Here is a 19,341-nt window from a genome sequence, read left to right as displayed (position 1 = left end):
ATGGCGTCTGTTAGAATTAGCTCTTATAATGTGAATGGATTCAATGAGCCTGCTAAGCGCAATCAAATTCTATATAATATGCACAAACAAAGGGTCTCCATCGCTCTTTTGCAGGAGACACACTTTAAAACTGGCCATGTGCCCTCCTGCAAAAACAGGTATTTCACGACTTGGTCGCATTGTACACATTCAAATCTCAGGGCGTTTCCATTGCTGTCCATAAGTCGATACCGTGCGAAATCTTAGATACGGTCTCTGACGTCTCTGGTCGTTTCCTCTTTATTAAGGTCTCCCTGTCGTCAAGACTTTTGGTAATTGCTAACGCTTACTTTCCTAATTCAGGACAGTCTCGTTTCGCTTCCAAGATGTGCTCCGCCTTGACTGACTTCGCGGACGGCCTGCCGATCATCCTGGGTGGCGATATAAACTTTCCTCTGGACGTTTCTTTAGATGCCTCCTCCGGTAGGTCCTCTATCTCTCCTGGGGTGGCCCGTAGCTTCAAGAGGCATCTCAGATCTCTCAAACTGGTAGATGTGTGGCGAATTTTATTCCCTACCACGAAAGACTACACGTACTTCTCCGCATCTCACAACACATACCACCGCCTGGACTATGTATTCATTTCCCACTCCCTACTTGACTTGCGCCCAACTGCGGGGATTGAACCTGCTTTATTCTCAGATCATTCCATGACATGGGTGTCTCTTGACATTGGCGACCCCTCCAGGACATTTGGTTCCTGGAAACTTAATGACAATATACTAAGGGACCCTATTTGTGCTGCGGACATTAGATCCGCCCTCACTGACTTTGCCTTAAATCACGAATCCGACCCCTCCAGCCCGACCATTCAGTGGGAAGCCCTGAAATGTGTCATAAGAGGCAGATTTATCTCACATGCTTCTAGACTCAAGAAAATTAGAGCTGGGGAAGTTAAATCCCTACTGATAAAAGTGGCGGATCTGGAGCAGAAACATAAGGGATCACTCTTAAGCGAGGTTTTTCAGGAGCTATGCGAGACTCGCACAGCTCTGAGGAAAATAATAGAGCAAAAGTACCTGGGCGCTAGGGACAGATTGCAGAAGCTCTTTTATGGTCATGGTGATAAAAGTGGCAAATTGTTAGCGAGGATGCTGCGGCCCAGATCGAACGCCTCCTATATTCCCTCTCTGAATCGTAGATCAGGTGGGAAAATACATGCTACGAGAGATATACTGCAAGAATTCCGCTTCTATTATGAGGAACTGTATAATATTAAGGGGAAGTATGCGGATTTACCCATAGAAGCTAGAGCTAAGAAGATTAGGGACTATATGTCCAACTTACTTGGCCCAACACTGTCCGTCGGACAGAGAGAGGAATTAGAAGGCGACATAACGGAGATAGAGATCCATAGATCTATTAAGGGATTGGTGGTTGGCAAAAGCCCCGGACCAGACGGCTTCACGCCTCGCTTTTATAAGAACTTTTTGAACGAGATCTCATCCCCCTTTGCTAGAATGTGTAATTCCCTGGCGAAGGGCTCGTCTTTCCCTCCTCAGGCTTTAATGGCCCACATTTGTGTTATCCCGAAACCCGGGAAAGATCCGTTAGTTTGTGGCAATTACCGCCCTATCTCTCTGATCAACGTGGACGTGAAGATCTATGCTAAAATTCTAGCAGATCGAATGAAGCCCCTCATTCCATCTTTGATTCATGTGGACCAGGCGGGCTTTGTACCTGGGAGGGAAACGCGAGATAACACCATCCGTACCATGGCCATTATCGACTATGCTAGCAAGGGGGGATTTCCTCTGTGTCTCTTGTCGATCGACGCAGAGAAGGCGTTCGACCGGGTAGATTGGTCCTTCTTGTCTGAATCCCTAAAGGCGTTCGGTTTTGGCCCCAGCATGATAGATAGGATCTTAGCTTTGTATCGGGACCCTAGCGCCCAGGTCCGAGTTAACGGGTCACTATCGACCCCCTTCCGTATCCATAATGGAACCAGACAAGGATGCCCACTTTCCCCTCTGCTTTACATTATGGTTATATAATTTTTAGCTAGAGCTCTACGGGCCAATGACTCCATCAGGGGACTAAGTACGGGTGATCTGGAGTCTAAGATCGCAATTTACGCAGGCGACCTCCTGATTTTCTGCACGGATCCGCTAGTTGGCTTCCCTAATATCCTAAAGGAATTCGTGATCTTTGGTGACCTCAGTAATTTTAAAGTTAACCTCCATAAGTCTGAGGTCCTTAATATCTCCCTGCCCCAGACACTGGTCGGTAACCTACAATCCTTTTTCCCCTTTCGCTGGGCCCGCGGACAAATATCTTATTTAGGCACGATCATTCCCTCCGACTTGACCAGCCTCTTTTCTCTGAACTTTGCTCCCCTTATCGAGGAGGTCCGTAGGGACTTGAAAGACTGGAAGGGGCTACCATTATCCTGGTTTGGTAGGATTCACACACTCAAAATGAACATTCTCCCCCGCATACTATACCTTTTTCGCACCATACCAATACCCCTTCCGAACACCTTTTTCAGGACTCTAAGATCTGTGATCCTTAAATTTATTTGGGCAGGGTCCTCCCCTAGATTGGGGTTGAGATTCTTAACGTGCAGCAGGGTGAGGGGAGGAGTGGGGGTTCCGGATTAACCAAATTATCATAAAGCAGCAATCCTGTCCTACATTTTAGATTGGTTCCACAATGGACGCTCTAAAAGGTGGGTCCAATTCGAGAAGCAGGTGATAGGACTCCCATCCCAAAATCTACTTTGGATTTCTAAGTCTAGGAGACCCTCACGACTCCCCTTACTGACACTGGGTATATTGAAAGTTTGGGACAGAATTGCAATCCCCTTGGGCCTTACTCAGTTCCCCAGCCCTCTGACTCCCCTTTTTAATATTCCTGACTTCCCTTTGGGCCTAGGTTGTATGTCCTTTTTGGGGTTAGATCGCGCGGACAATCCCACGGTTTCTGTGGTCTGGGCAGGGGGATCCCTTCAGCCAATTTCATCCTTCCCGGGCGGGTCGGATAAGGGGGCTTGGCTTCATTACATTAGTCTGAGGAATTTTCTGTCTTCACTTGGCCCCAATAACACTTGGTCCAGAGATCTTTCCCCTTTTGAGACGCTTTGCACCCAAACATCCCCACCTACACATCTGGTGTCTAGTTTACGGGCTGCTCCAGGGGAGAGATGATGCTATATCTGACCTTCCCTTTGTGAAGGCTTGGGAACGCGACTTGGGAAAGTCTTTTCCTCCTGCTATATGGGAGAATGCATTTGAGATATCATATAAATCATCAATAAGCAGCAGTCTACAGGAGAAGAATTTTAAGATTATGTCCAGATGGTACAGGACTCCGGTCCTGCTGCACTCTTTCTTCCCTTCTTGTCCTAGTTCCTGCTGGCGATGTGGCCAGGAGGAAGGTAACATGTCTCATATCTGGTGGTCCTGCAACAAAATCGCCCCATTTTGGGAGGCTATTAATGATTTATATGATATGGTTTGTGGCAGTTCCCCCAGATGGACTCTCGAGGGCGCTTTGCTTTCTATGTTCCCTAGCACTTTATCTACTCTGAAAAAGGGTCTTCTGAGGTTCTTTGTTCAAGCTGCACGTTTGGTTATCCCAAGATTCTGGAAATCCACACGCGCCCCTCTCCCTGGGGACTGGCTTGCCACCTTTGAAAAAAATTTATAGAATGGAGGCACTATGGGCGGAGGACATGGGCAATACTAATAAGTTCCTGAAAATCTGGACCCCTTGGATTCTATTTAAGGGTTCTCCTGAGTTTATCACGTGGCTAAATAGGGGGTCGCCAGTCCCCTAGGGAGATTGCTCGCCCCATTGGATCTTAACCCGCATGTATTTGGCACGCCTAATCAAAATATACTTTACACAGTCCTCTCTACCTCGACTTGTTTGGTCAGGGTTTCCCCCCCCCCCCCCCCCCCCCCCCTTCTCTCTTTGTTCCTCCTGTAGCCCTGTCTTGTTTGTCTTGTTTGTCTAAATTTGTTGTGTGTCCTAGGTGGGAGCTCTCGATATCGCTTCCCCGCAACTGGGTCTTTGTGATGCTTTTATTCTGATGTTGGGATCCTATGTTATCTCTTTGCTCATATTCATGTTTACATGGTATCTGCTTACATTTATTGTGATCATCTACCTGTGTGATGACATTTTGTATGGTCCCGTTTTATGTTTGGGCTATTCTTAATGTGAAGTGTTTATTTTGGCTCTTGCTAATAAAAGTATTTGAACAACATTTTTGCAGCCCATAGACTTCTATTATGACTGAATGAATAACTGAATGCCTCTAAAGGCATTCCGTTATGGTCTGTGGTAACGGAATCCATAACGCAATTTTGCTTTCACCACTAAACGAAGCGTGAACAAATAAAAAATGAGTATATGAGTATATATATATATATATATATATATATATATATATATATATATATATATAAATTCACTCATCTCTAACTATAATCATTCTACCAAAGGTGGTCATGGTGGTGCAGGGCCCCATTCTAAGTTCAGCTATGGGGACTCATAGGTCCTTGTTATGCCCCTGCTCGAGACCACACAGATTTAAAAAAATAAAAATAAATATAAGATATTCTACACACACACACACACACACACACACACACACACACACACACACACACACACACAGCCCAGGACCAATTCAGCCCAGGACCGGTCCCTGGATGATGGTCTGCTGGGCCGCGGCTAAACAGGTAATGAGATGGCTCACGTGCACAGCGCGGCACGCACTATGTTCTCATCTTCAGCCGCACAGCGGGAAGGAGAGAGAGAGCGTTCCTTCCATCGCACTGTGATGCCGGCCAGCCACTGCCACCAATGAAAAGGGCTGAAGAACAGGTTGTCAGGGAGGGACTAAGGATTTCAGCCACTGCCCCACCAATGAAAAGATAGATAAGGAAACAGCGGGAGCGTCACAAAGGGAGGAAGGAGGAGAACCTGGGAGCTCAGACATGCAGTCCAGCAGTGACCACCAGTCCCTTCCCTAAATCACACCAGCCCCTAGTCAGTTTTCTGCAGCCATTTCAGGAACAGTTACTAGGCCAACCTGAAGTTTCATAGAGAACAGCCTGCCGGAGCCATCTGGTTCCGACACGCCCACCAGCCCCATTGACTATAATGGGGTCTGGCGGCGATCCGGCTGCTACCTGACAAATATGGCAGGATTTGGCTAGACAAATACCACTGCGCAGTCAATGGGGCTGGCGGGAACAACATCTAGCAATGTTGGATCCAGTAGTGGGAAACAAGCCTTTAAAAGCCATGTGGTAGGCGCTGCACTATGATGTGCCTTTTGGGCTGTGGCATTAGAAGAATTTTGCCATCTCTGACTTTTAGTCTAATCAGAATTACTCTGTAATTCCTCTAGCGCTTGTTCTATTGAAACAGCAAGTTTAAAGAGCACACCAAATGCTTCAAATAACTTTATTAACTTCAACTTTTCTTCATATAACACTGCCACCTCCGCAGCAGATAGTCCATGTACATAACACGTGTTGAAAATATATCACAAAATGGCGGCATGCACAAGATGGTGGTTCAACTGTTCAATCTTGTTATTCAACATAAAATGGTGAATATATTTTTCTCTTCAGTATCTGTACTGTCACTGAGTTATTTAAGCACTTTATGATATCTGAGATTTAAAAGTTCTACTGGCTAAACTTGGTTTGCAGTTTGCAGTAACTATTTGCAGACTGGTTGAGTATGATCTGGTATGGTTGCAATTTGTATGGTTTGTTAAGTAGTTCACAGTTTGCAACTGTAGCTTGCAATTGTATTTGCAATTGGTGGAACTATAAGTAATCACATATAATGTTCATATTGCTAGTATTGTGTTTAGAACTGTATACTGAACTAGATATATAACTGTTTTAAACTACCTATTTTAGCCTCTTGTTCCCATAAAAAACAGCTTTCAGTGGAGTGACCGTCTCTTCAGCTTCTGTCTCTGGTGAATAATGATTATAGCAGCAGAAGCTGGGGGAATTCCCAGACAGGCTGTGTGTGAGGCTTGCCATGATTGGTAAAAACTATTGCTGTATGAGAAGCTGGCTGTGATTGGTCTAGACTTCTGCCCAGCAACAACAGATTAACACTATGTTTTCTGTTTCTGCTGTGTCACTGAGCTTACCCTACATTACAAAATGAATCTTAGGCCTCATGCACACAACCGTTGTGTGCACCCGTGGCCATTGTTCCGTTTTCCGTGATTTTCTGCGGACCCATTGACTTTCAATGGGTCTGTTGAAAACTCAGAAAATGCACCGTTTGTCATCCGCCTCCATGATCCGTGTATCCTGTCCGTCCCAAAAATATGACCGGTCCTATTTTTTTTGACGGACAGCGGTTCACGGACCCATTCAAGTCAAATGGTCCGTGAAAAAACACGGATGCACATAAGATTGGCATCCGTGATCCGTGTCCGTAGGCTACTTTCATACTGACGGATTCGAAGAACCGTCTGCATAAAAGCTTTTTCAGAGCGGAGTTTTCACTTCGTGAAAACTCAGATCCGACAGTATATTCTAACAGAGGCGTTCCCATGGTGATGGGGACGCTTCAAGTTAGAATATACTACGAACTGTGTACATGACTGCCCCCTGCTGCCTGGCAGCACCCTATCTCTTACAGGAGATCCGCACAATTACCCCTATCATAGCCCCCTGTAAGAGATCAGGGGCTATGATAGGGCCAGGCAGCAGACCCCCTCCCTCCCCAGTTTTAATTTCATTGGTGGCCAGTGCGGCCCCCCCTCCCTCTATTGTATTAATTTCATTGGTGGCCAGTGTGCGGCCCCCCTCCCTCCCTCTATTGTATTATAATTGGTGGCCAGTGTGCGGCCCCCCTCCCTCCATTGTATTAATTTCATTAGTGGCTAGTGTGCAGACCCCCCCCCCCTCCCCCCGATCATTGGTGGCAGCGGAGAGTTCCGATCAGAGTCCCAGTTTAATCGCTGGGGCTCCTGTCGGTAACCATGGCAACCAGGACGCTACTGCAGTCCTGGTTGCCATGGTTACTTAGCAATATTAGAAGCATCATACTTGCTGCGCTGTCTGTGACCGGCCGGGAGCTCCTCCTACTGGTAAGTGACAGGTCTGTGCGGCGCATTGCTAAATGATCTGTCACTTTGGTTACCGATCGGAGCCCCAGCGATTAAACTGGGACTCCGAACGGAACTCTCCGCTGCCACCAATGATGGGGGGGGGGGGGAGGCCGCACCTGAGGGGTTAATTGTGCGGATCACAGCCCCCTGTAAGAGATCGGGTGCTGCCAGGCGGCAGTCATGTACACAGTTCGTAGTATATTCTAACTAGAAGCGTCCCCATCACCATGGGAACGCCTCTGTTAGAATATACTGTCTTATCTGAGTTTTCACGATGTAACTCAAATCTGATGGTATAGTCTAACAGAGGCGTTCCCATGGTGATGGGGACGCGTCAAGTTAAAATATACCATCGGATTGGAGAAAACTCCGATCCGATGGTATAATAGGGACTCCTGACTTTACATTGAAAATCAATGGGGGACGGATCCGTTTGCAATTGCACCATATTGTGTCAACGGCAAACGGATCCGTCCCCATTGACTTGCATTGTAAGTCAGGACGGATCCGTTTGGCTCTGCAAGGCCAGGCGGACACCAAAATGACTTTTTCCTTCATGTCCGTGGATCCTCCAAAAATCAAGGAAGACCCACGGAAGGAAAAACGGACACGGATCACGGAACTACGGGACCCATTTTTGCGGACCGCAAAAAAAAAATAAAAAATGTTGTGCGCATTAAGCCTTAAAGGCATATTATCTTTTTCTGCTTCTGTGAACACAAAATATAACAGTAATAATGACATCCACAACTGTATTAGAGCTGAACCCGGACATGCCCTTATTTTCATCCCGGCAGCCCCCCTGAGCCTAGCATCGGAGCATCTCATGCTCCGATGCGCTCCCGTGCCCTGCGCTAAACCGCGCAGGGCACGGGCTCTTTTGTTATCAATAACACACCACCTGGCAGTGTGTTCGGTGACATCACCGGCTCTGAGGGGCGGGCTTTAGCTCTGTTCTAGCCGTTTTACTGGCTAGGGCAGAGCTAAATCCCGCCCTTCAGTGCCGGTGACGTCACCGGGGTTCCTGTCAGCCCCATGGAGAGCCCCAGTACGTCACCGGAACTCCTAAAAATGCCTTTGCCCTGTGCAATTTAGCGCAGGGCAAAGGAGAGCATCGGAGCATGAACTGCTCCGATGCTCCTGTCAGGGGGGCTGCCAGGGTGAAAATGGAGGGATGTCCGGGTTCAGCTCTGAACCCGGACAACCCCTTTAAGGCTTTTGGCAGGTCTAGCTGTATACACATAAGCTAGGACAGGTCTTAGCTGGCCAGCTACAAGCCATTTCAGATGTAATCATGATATAGTGTTAAATATTTTAATATGCACTTTGGGTGCTGTTACAGTATATGTGTGATTCAGTCAACCACACCCGCTCAAACATCCCGCACCCCCCGGTCCCTGGGTAAATTGTCTTGCATTAAACTGGTAGGTACAACTGCTTTATCTGCACCTGCTTGTCTCCTTTGTGTATATTTAATGGCGTGAATGGTGTTGGATACACAGAGTTGCTGCCCTTTGTGTGCTCTGTTGACATGTGATCGCATATGATACTCCATTATTAATTATGTGGTGCTCACTTAAATAAAATGTTTAAGCGATTTTCTATTAGTTATACGATAAAAGGACTCCTCACAACTCCTGATATGTTAGGGCGGGTTCACATCCGCGTTTGATTCCGCTTTCCATTATAACATGGTTATAGCGGAATCCACAAGACGGAAGCCTTTAGGAGGCATACCATTTTGATCCGTCATAATAGAAGTCTATGGGAATCCTAACGGATCCGTCTGGTTCCCGTTATGCAAGATGGTAAACAATCCTGTAGACAGGACTTTTTTTCCCATTCTGCATAAAGGAAACCAGACTGATCAGTTAGGTTTCCCATGGACTTCTATTAAGGCAATCCGTTTTGCATGCCGTCATAATACAAGTCTATGGGCAGCATAATGGATCCGTTCTGGTTTCAGTTATGCAGAACAGATCTCCTGCATAATGGATTCATTATGCTGCCCATAGACTATTATGAAGGATCAAAACGGAATACCTCTTAAAGGCTTCCGTCTTATAGATTCTGTTATTTAACCATGTTAAAACGGAAAGCCATAATGAAATACATAACGCTAATGTGAACCCACCCTTACTTTTAATAAATACCCATATTCCCCAAGAAATTACACCTTTTATTAGAAATTTGTGTTTGTGAAGCTGCTCAGCTATTCCAAGTCCTAATGTATGAATAAACTGACTTCACTCTATTGTTTGTTTTTTCCCCCGTTTTGCGGGCCGTTTTTTGCTTTCCGTATATGGTCCGTACAGGGCCGGCCTTCAGGGTGTGCGAGCTGTGCGGCTGCCATGGCAACAGGGGCGCCCGGAAGCCGACAGCTCGCAGTTGGTCTCTACTCTTACAGGCTACAGCAGGCCGGCCCGACCCGAGATTGTGTGAGCGAGGCGAGTCGGCGAGCCTGGCGACCTCAGCTGAGCCACTGCAGCTGCCAGGTTCCAGAGCGGTGCGTGGAGGAGGAGCTTAGGGGCGCAGGGTCCAAGTGCTGCAGCCTGCGCCTTCACAGAGTCTAGCCGCGGAAGGATCTGCATCATCCGGTCAATGTGTGAAGGCGGGCTGGGCGGCGGCCGATGCTCTGCAGTCCCAGACAGGGAGGGAGCAGAGCTAGACAGTGAGTACCTGTTTTTTTTTGTTTTTTTTACCAAATATCTTTTCCATTAAATGGGGGCAGGGTCTAATTAAGGGGAGCAGGCCCAGGGGACTGGATAAGGGTGACAGACACTGGGTATGATTAAGAAGGGCAAGGGACAGGCTATTGTTAAGGGGGGCAGGGGACAGGGTATGATTAAGGGGGGCAGGAGACTGGCTATGGGTGACACTGGGTATGATTAAGGCTCTTAATCATACCCAGAGCCAGTCCCCTGCCCCCTTAATTATACCCTGTCAACTTTACCCAGTCCCCTGCCCCCCTTAACCATACCTAGTGTCTGTCACCCTTAATTTAATGGGGGCAGGGGACTGGGTAAAGGTGACAGTGTATGATTGTACTCATTTGCACTTGCACTTAAATTATCTGTAATAAAAAAAACAAAAAAAAAAAAACACACGTTTGTAACAAAGATTGTTTTCCCCTTTGTGTATGTTTAGGTGAACGGGGGGGCACCACAAGATTAGCTTGCACAGGGTGCATGAACACCCAAGGCCAACCCCCGGTCCATATACGGAATCATTCATGTCAATGGTTCCGCAAAAAAAAATAAAGAAATAAAAAAAAAAGAGCCAAGACTTACCTGTGTCCAGGATGGTAAGGCAGTCCGCAGGCGCGCATACTTCATTGTCCTGTGTCCCGCCACAGGCGCGCGATGATGTCATCACGCACGCCTGCGCCAGGATTATACTACCACATAGGCCTCAGGCCTACTAGGCCTGATGCCTATGGTGGTGATCGGTGCCGGGGCAGGGAACTATGTGCTCCCGTGCCCCACCAGGCCCAGGGCTGCCGGCCTAAACTCCCTTATGTTAATCCTCTATTGCTGATGACTTATCCTGAGGATAGGTCATCACTAAATAAAATCTTGGAAATGAAAGCTGGACCCTTTCCTTTGGTTATCAGATTACTGACACACAAGGCCCTTTGTTTTTTAATGCTTCACCAGTTTTAAAATTTCTGTTTGCTGTTCGTGAAAGGGAACATTGCCATTTATATCCAGAGGATAAATGGGACCCGTCAGCTCTATTAACAGAACAGAAAGTGTTTATATGTCCCTGGCGCAAATTTTCATAGAATTTCTGTGGAGGGCTGTTCCTTTATTATTCCTCTTGGAAATGTGTGAATACATTTAAAACAGAGTGTAACCATTCCCTATTTCAATAGGATGTGATGTGTGCCGCTGCACACCGACAAGGGAATAAGAAACAACCAGCTGTCAATCTATTTATACATTTCCGTTAGGAATAATAGAGGAACTGCATACTTGAGGAATGCTCCAGAACTGTTATTTCCTGGAGCATGTGAGTATTTACACAGTGTGAATTCACATGCAGATTTGTTACTGTTCCATTCATCGGAATGAGCTTGCAGAAATCCATGTGCTTGCTGATTTTCAGTTGCAGCAATATCCACCAAAAATGTGTCGTGTGTATAAACTCTAACCCTGCTTTCACACCTGAGCGTTTCCCAAACGCGCGTTTTTGACGCGCGTTTGTTGTAATAGTAAACACGCGTTTGACGCGCGTTTGTGTCATTGACTGCAGTGTCCTATGGCCACAAACGCACGTCAAAACGCCCCAAAGAAGCTCAAGTACTTGTTTGAGCGTCGGGCGTTTTACAGCGCGATCGTACGCGCTGTAAAACGCCCAGGTGAGAACCATTCCCATAGGGAATCATTGGTTTCTCTGTGTTGAGCGTTTTACAGCGCGTAGGAACGCGCTGTAAAACGCTCAGGTCTGAACTTAGGGTAAAGGCTGGTTTCACATGAGCGAATTCAATGCACTGAACTTGCAGCGTGTCTGCGAGAGCTCCCGTCCTGGTCTATGTAGCACTGAAGGGTTGCATAGCATTGTATTGATTTATGACGTCATGTAACCCTTAGGCCTCATGCACATGACCGTTGTGTGCATCCGTGGCCGTTGTGCCTTTTTTTTTGCGGACTCATTGACTTTCAATGGGTCCATGCAAAACAAAAATAAAAAAAAAATAAAAAAATGCACCGTTTGGCAGCCGCATCCGTGATCCGTTTTTCCTGGCCGTGAAAAAAATATGACCTGTCCTATTTTTTTCACAGCCAACGGTTCACGGACCCATTCAAGTCAATGGGTCCGTGAAAAAAAAACACGGATGCACACAAGATTGTCATCCGCGTCCGTGTCCGTTTTTTCCTATCATTTCAATGGCAAACTTGACTTAGATTTTTTTCAGTTTTTGCGGACCTTAAAAAAAAAAAAAAAAAAAAAACGGTTGTGTGCATGAGGCCTTAAGCCTCATTCACACGTCAGTGTTTTGGTCAGTGATTTCCATCAGTGATTGAGCCAAAACCAGGATTGGAGCCTCTACAGACATAAGGTAGAAGGGAAAGATCTGCACCCGTTCTGTGTTTGGAGCTGGACCTGGTTTTGGCTCACAATCACTGACCGAACACTGATGTGTGAATGAGGCATTAGGCCTCTTTCAGACGGGCAGCCCAAATTTGCTCAGGATGCGTCCTGGGTGCATTGCGCACACAATTTCAGTCAGTTTTGACTGCAATTGTGTTGAGTTGTTCAGTTTTTATCACGTGGGTGCAATGTGATAAAAAACTGAATGTGGAACCCAGACCTGGACTTCTTCACTGAAGTTCGGGTTTAGTGTTGTGCAGATATTATTTTCCCTTATAACATGGTTATAAGGGAAAATAGCATTCTGAATACAGAATGCTTAGCAAAATGTTGCTTGAGGGGTTAAAAAATAAATAAAAATTAACTCACCTCATCCTCTTGTTCGCGCAGCCGGCATAGTCTTCTTTGAGCACCTGCAAAAGGACCATTGATGACGTAATCGCGCTCACCACGTGGGGACGTCAGCGCAGGTCCTGCTGAATGAAGATAGAAGATCCTTGCTTGCGGATGCTATGAGATTTTCACACAGCCTCATTCGTTTCTATGGGTCCTGCTTTGCGTGAAAAATGCAGAATACAGAACATGCTGCGCTTTTCACGCAACGCACAAATAATGCGTGAAAAATCACCGCTCATCTGCACAGCCCCATTGAAGTGAATGGGTCCGGATTCAGTGCAATGCGTTCACCTTGCGCATTGCACCTGCACCGAATTCTCGGCCGCGTGAAAGGGGAATGTATTGAATAGCATTGTATCAGTGTTATTCAGTACATTCCAGAACTTTAAGGGTTACATAACATCATAAATCAATATAATGCTATGCGGCTCTTCAGTGCTACGTAGATCAGGACGAGAGCTCTCGCAGACATCTCAGGAGAGCAGATGTTATCATTCCTATAATAAGACCATTAGGACATTCCTAGTTATGTAATTTGCCGATATGTAGCATAGGTCCTGACCTTGATCCTATCTGAGGGGTGTCCATCACCGTCAGGTCTGGGCAGGACAGGGGACGGGGGGGGAACCATATGCACAGGACTTGACCGCACAACCATAACTTCAGTCTTTGTTCCCTCCACGTTTCTTTTGGCAAAGGAACCCAGACACTAAATGTCGTGTAAGCAAATCCTATGTAAATATGTATAGGCCTTTGTGTTGGCCTGGGCCGAATATGAGCCGAGCCAAACATGTCAGCGACACTTACTTTCGTGATAAAGGGCCGATCAGAGGGATTTTACCTCAGCCCCCCCAACATACGGATGGGAGGGATAACACACATGCTTTATCAGACGTGTTATCTAAACTAAACGCGTTAAGCATTTGCTTTTCAGTGGCTTTTGTTTCAAGATAACGCAAGGAGTTAAGAAATTTGAGTTAAGAGTGTGTGTGTTACCCCCGCTACATCTGTACATATCTGGGGAAGAGGGGTCCCACCCTAATGTTCACTTTGGCTTGGCAGCAATAGACAACGCAAGACCCTCCTTCTGCAGATTACTTGGAGTCCCAGTGATTAGAGCTCAAATGTTTAGATATTATGGGTAATGTGACAATGGACGCGCGACATCTGGGATTGCAGCGAGTCACAAAAAAGCCAACACTGCTGAATTTTTTGCGACTGGTGCTGCCATCCCATTCATTTCTATGGGATCACTGCTCGTCTGCAATCCTGGCTGTCTCACAACCAGTGTCACCGTGTCGCCGTACCCTTCTGGTGTATACGTCAGATCTCTTTGGCTGAAATATCCCTGTAAGGGTACATGCACATGTTCAGGATTCATGTGCGGAGCATCCGCACTAAAATCCGTTGGTGTTCGCAGGCAAATCTGTGCGGATTTTACTAAGTGAATGAAGAAAATCCGGTCAGGAAAAATAAAATAAATTGACATACTGCGGATTTTAAAATCCGCACCGCAGGTCAAAATCAGTGCGGAAAAAAATCTGCATCGTGTGCACTGAGAATTTCCCCAGCAATCCTGATAGTGTGCATTTAGCCTAAGGCCTCTTACAACTTAGGCTAGGTCTACACGACGACATTTGTCGCGCGACATTTTGTTGCACTAATGTCGCGCGACAATTTTTATAATGGCAGTCTATGGTGTCGCACTGCAACATGCGACATGTTGCGACTGCGACGCTCGCAGAAAAATCCATCTTGAATGGATTTTCTGCGACTGTCGTGTCGCAGTATGTCGCATGTTGCAGTGCGACACCATAGACTGCCATTATAAAAATTGTCGCGCGACATTGGTGCAACAAAATGTCACGCGACAAATGTCGTCGTGTAGACCTAGCCTTAAATAGGCCAGTGATCCGTCCACAAGTTCTATTTTTTGCGTCGCGGAGGCATGGACAGAAACACTCCGTAGTGCTTCCGTGGGGTTCCGATCCGTGCTTCCATTCCGCATCTCCGCGATTGCGGACCCATTCAAGTGATGCGGAGTGCCGGTGCCCGTGTATTGCAGACCTGGCCATATGCGGGCTGCAATACGGCCACACAACCTTCGTGTGCAAGAGGCCTAAGACTGGAGTTTTTGAGGGCTTTTGCAGATGTTGCATGGACGTCTATGAGAAATATACAGGACAAACATGTTTTTTTAGTGGTGCGTTTTTTGGGTCAATGGCATGCTTGTCATCTGGCATTTTTCTTTAAAAGAACGCACGTGGAATGTGTGATGGTGTTTTTTTTTTTTTATTAAAAATTCACTACCAATGCTTTTTACCGGTACAGCTCTACAGGAGGAAGTAAAGCTGGATTTACACATCCGAGAATGAACGCTCATTCCCCATAATCTGCCCGTCTAAAAGTGCCACAGATCCGGTGATGAACAGAAAAACACTCACTAATTGGATGAAATGATCCGAGGTGTGGACACCTCAATCATCATTCCCGGGCAGCAGATCCCGCTGTCTAAACAGCACTCTACTGCCCAGGAGCAACGATTCTGTATGGGGACGAACAATAACAGCCTCCACAGTTTATCCCCATACTGTGGAGGTGATCTCTGTATGTACATGCAGTGCTTCGCCTTCACTTAAAGTGCAGGTGACTGTCGGAGAGGATCGCTTCTTTCCGACAATCAACTACTCCTCACAGCCTTGACACTACAGGTGGGTACATAAAAAAGCAAGACATGCTAAACACACAATATGGGCAAAAGCGCTGATCAAGTCAGGCTTTTATGCATTTTTTTTGGCCAACCCCCCCCCCCCCTTCCCCTTCCCCCAGGACTACAAATATGGGTGAAGGAGCCCTATCTGTACGTGAGTGGACAGAATGTTGGCACCTAGACCACCAGTAGGACATCAATGGTCTAACATACAGCAGCACAAAGCCATGGAGCCTGTACAGGGCAGTATTATGGAGGAGACATAGCACCCTGATGTAAAGGAGCCTTCATTAGAAAAAGTGCAAAGTCAGGCTGGCCTACCAGAGGGTCCTCCAAAGGGCCCAAGCCCTGACAATAACATGCCAATAATAAAACAGGGCCCTTAAGGTCCTGTTTGCACAGAGGGTGGGCCCTCAAACATTTCCTCTTGTGGGCCCAAGGGACTTCAGTCCAACGCTGGTTTTCTAGAGAAGGATAACTCCCTCCTACAGGGGCATACGTCGCTCTTAGAACCCAATGGTGATAGACATGTACCACACAATGTATACTTTTTTTTGCAGTTGTCCTCTCTATAGTAATGGGCTGTCTCCTGTGACTTCCTCTAAAATAGACAAAAAGGAATACTAATTCACACCAACCTGATGGAGGCCAAAACTGACCGGTAGACAGAGCCCTATGGATAGGTTTAATACATATATTGGGAGCTAATATAGTATACGCACACCAATAAAAAAAAAAACAAAAAAAAAAAACACCAAGCTAACTAAGGTATGTGCGCCAGTCTCTTTAGTGGGAAACGTGAAATAAAGGGCACTTACAGCCTACATAATCAGTTCTGAGTATTTTGTCAAGGATGAAGAAAGAATATCTCCCATCACAACAAAATATAAGAAAACCCTGAACTGACAAATACACTCCAAAAACTTCCAGTCAGGAATGGTGGAAATCACTAGTGCTGAGCGAATTTGTGGTTTCAAGTTCGGCATACAAGGGTCGGGTTATCTAAGAATTCGGTTATGGATTCCGCTACCACGGAGCATAAGTTATGGTCTGTGGTAGCGGAATCCATAACGGAATTCTTAGATAACCCGAACCTTGCACGCCGAACTTGAAACCACAAATTCACTCAACACTACTTTTTACCATTCTCCAAGCCTTGCTGAGGACATTTTCTGAAGGGCTTTTTGTTTCGAGTCAAACCAGAAACATCCAGAGATTACCAAGTGTCAAAACCCAGCAATAAAAAAATAAAAAAAAAGACACACAACAAAACAAAAAAAGTATGTATACACAACACTACGAACCTGCATCTGAAAGGACAGAACATGTCAAATACATGGACAGTGAATGGATCCTGTAGAAGTAGTACAGATAACAAAAACCATAAAAATAAAAAATAAAGCACAAATCTGAACATATATAATAGAAACATAGAGCAGTACTGCAGCTCTATGGGGGGCACACATCCAGAAGCAGGGGGGCACTCACCGTTTCTGCCAGCAGCAGAGCTCCAGGCGCGCTCCTGAGGAAGCCCCAGTCATAGGACAGGCTGGTGGTGCCGCTGGAGAAAGCCTCACTGTAGGAGCTGCTGGTGGTGGTCACGGTGCCAGACCTGGCTCTTCCGTCTTCCATGTCTCCTACAGAAGTCCAGGAGTTAGAAAAGTTCCTCACATCCCCCCCTCCTCCCTGACCCTGAGGGCACAGCAATGACTAGAGGGGGCTGAGGCTTCCTGCCCAGGGTAATGGTACCAGAGCAGCCAGCCTCCTCCTTCTCCAGGGGCGGACCTCAGGTGGCATTGTGGATCTACCTGTTCTCTCCTGCTCGTAAACCTCCTCATCCTCAAACTTAAAGGAGGCGGCTGGAGCAATGAAAGGAGATCGGGTGATGATGAAGTCCTTGCCCCAGCAGGCCGCCGGCGGGTGATGCCACCTGTCGTACACTGCAGGTGGGCACTGGGCGCCTCTGCCCTTCTGAGCTGGCCGGGGCTTGCCTCCCTCCATGACACCCGGGCTGTAGTCTGGACGCCGGAGCGGAACCGGGATTTGTAGGGGCAGGTGGACTGGAAAACCAGGATCCAGCCAGTGGACCGGTACCAGTGACTGATCCTGCACCTCCAGTTACATGAAGCACATGGGACTTATTACCAAGGCTGTGTTCACATGGTGCAGTCAGGATGTCAAATGGCAGCAAAACTTCCGATTCAGTTTCAGTACAGCCTAATAATAATATATATACAAACCAAGTATCCCAGTCACATGATGGAAAATATACTGTTCAAGAACTACATAATGAATTATATCCAATGTAGAGTCCAAGACGGGTTTTTTTGGGCTGTAAAGTGAAAATGCCTGAAAAAACACCAAGAGAAGCCAGAAAGACCAAATAAAATGCCGCCTAATGAACAAAACCGCCAGTAGCAATCTATATATATATAAAAAGAAGGACGTGTGTGATCACTCAAAAATGCAACCATCGATTTCAACGAAACTTGGTATACACCCCCCCCCTGCTACCTGGAAAGGAATCTTGTGGGGTCTCAGCTCTCTAGGACGTATCGTTCCTGAGACATTCCCAAAAAATGACCTGCATTAGCCTATCATTATAAAAATAGTTGAGATAAAATGTCGCGTGACACATGTCATTGTGTAGCCCTAGCATTTAAGGGGCAGGGCGCTGTGGAGGTCACTGTTAAAGGGGCGGGCACTGTGGAGGTCACTGTTAAAGAGGTGGGCACTGTGGATGTCATTGTTAAAGGGGCTGGGTGCTGTGGAGGTCAATGTTAAAGGGGCGGGCACTATGGAGGTCACTGTTAAAGTGGCGCGCACTGTGGAGGTCACTGTTAAAGGGGCGGGCACTGTGGATATAACTGTTAAAGAGGCAGGGCGCTGTGGAGGTCACTGTTAAAGGAGCGGGCACTGTGGAGGTCACTGTTAAAGAGGTGGGCACTGTGGATGTCACTGTTAAAGGGGCAGGGCGCTGTGGAGGTCAATGTTAAAGGGGCGGGCACTGTGGAGGTCACTGTTAAAGGGGAGCGCACTGTGGCGGTCACTGTTAAAGGGGCGGGCACTGTAGGTCACTATTAAAGGGGGTGCACACTGTGGAAGTCACTGTTAAAGGGGTGGGTGCTGTGGAGGTCACTGTTAAAGAGGTGGGCACTGTGGAGGTCACTGTTACACTGTGGAGGTCACTGTTAAAGGGACGGGCACTGTGGAGGTCACTGTTAAAGGGGCGGGCACTGTGGAGGTCACTGTTTAAGAGGCGGGCACTGTGGATATAACTGTTAAAGAGGCAGGGCGCTGTGGAAGTCACTGTTAAAGGGGCGGGCACTGTGTGGGTAACTGTTAAAGAGGCGGGCAATGTGGAGGTCCCTGTTAAAGGGGCACACACTGTGGAGGTCACTGTAAAAGGGACGGGCGCTGTGGAGGTCACTGCTAAAGGGGCGTTCACTGTGGATGTTACTGTTAAGGGGGCGGACACTGTGGAGGTCACTGTTAAGGGGGCACTATTAAAGGGGCAACTGCTGTGAGGTCACTGTTAAGGCAGCAGGGTACTGTGAGGTCACTGTTAAGGGAGTGGGGTGCTGTGAAACTCACTGTTAAAGGGGCGGGCTGCTGTGAAGTTCAAAGTTAAGGGGATTGGCTGCTGTGTAGGTCCCAATTAAAGGTGGCAGGGCACTGTGGGGGGGGGGGGGGTCACTCTTAAGGGGTGGGGGACTGTGGAGTTCACTGTTAAGGGGCAGGGTGCTGTAGAGGTCACTGTTATGGGGGATACTGTTGGTCTCTTTTAACAACACACACAAACATTAAATGAAATAGAGGAGATATACCCGATGCGAAGCCGGGTCCTTCTGCTAGTTATAAAATAAAATGCTTATGTGCCCTGCATATTACAGTATATTTCCCATAGACCTACAGATAAATGCAAAAAAAGGTACAAAAACGCCAACCTATGTGTGAAAGCTGCCATAGGATTTAATTATAATTGCAGGGTTTGTGGCATTTT

The 19,341-nt window shown here is 46.9% G+C and overlaps 1 protein-coding gene across 1 annotated transcript in view; it reads right to left on the bottom strand.

Moving 5' to 3' along the window:
• The window catches only part of CMTM8 (CKLF like MARVEL transmembrane domain containing 8), a 93,909-nt gene extending 76,816 nt beyond the window's left edge, over positions 1-17,093 (bottom strand). The window contains exon 1 of the mRNA XM_044294250.1: positions 16,827-17,093. Within this exon, the coding sequence (XP_044150185.1) occupies positions 16,827-16,970 (144 nt within the window). The 5' untranslated portion in view covers positions 16,971-17,093. The remainder of the gene's footprint in view (positions 1-16,826) is intronic.
• Between the last annotated feature and the right edge of the window lie 2,248 nt (positions 17,094-19,341).

The sequence above is a fragment of the Bufo gargarizans genome, chromosome 5 (assembly GCF_014858855.1).
Source record: "Bufo gargarizans isolate SCDJY-AF-19 chromosome 5, ASM1485885v1, whole genome shotgun sequence".
Taxonomy (NCBI): Eukaryota; Metazoa; Chordata; class Amphibia; order Anura; family Bufonidae; genus Bufo; species Bufo gargarizans.
This window is presented reverse-complemented; position numbering and strand designations above follow the sequence as displayed.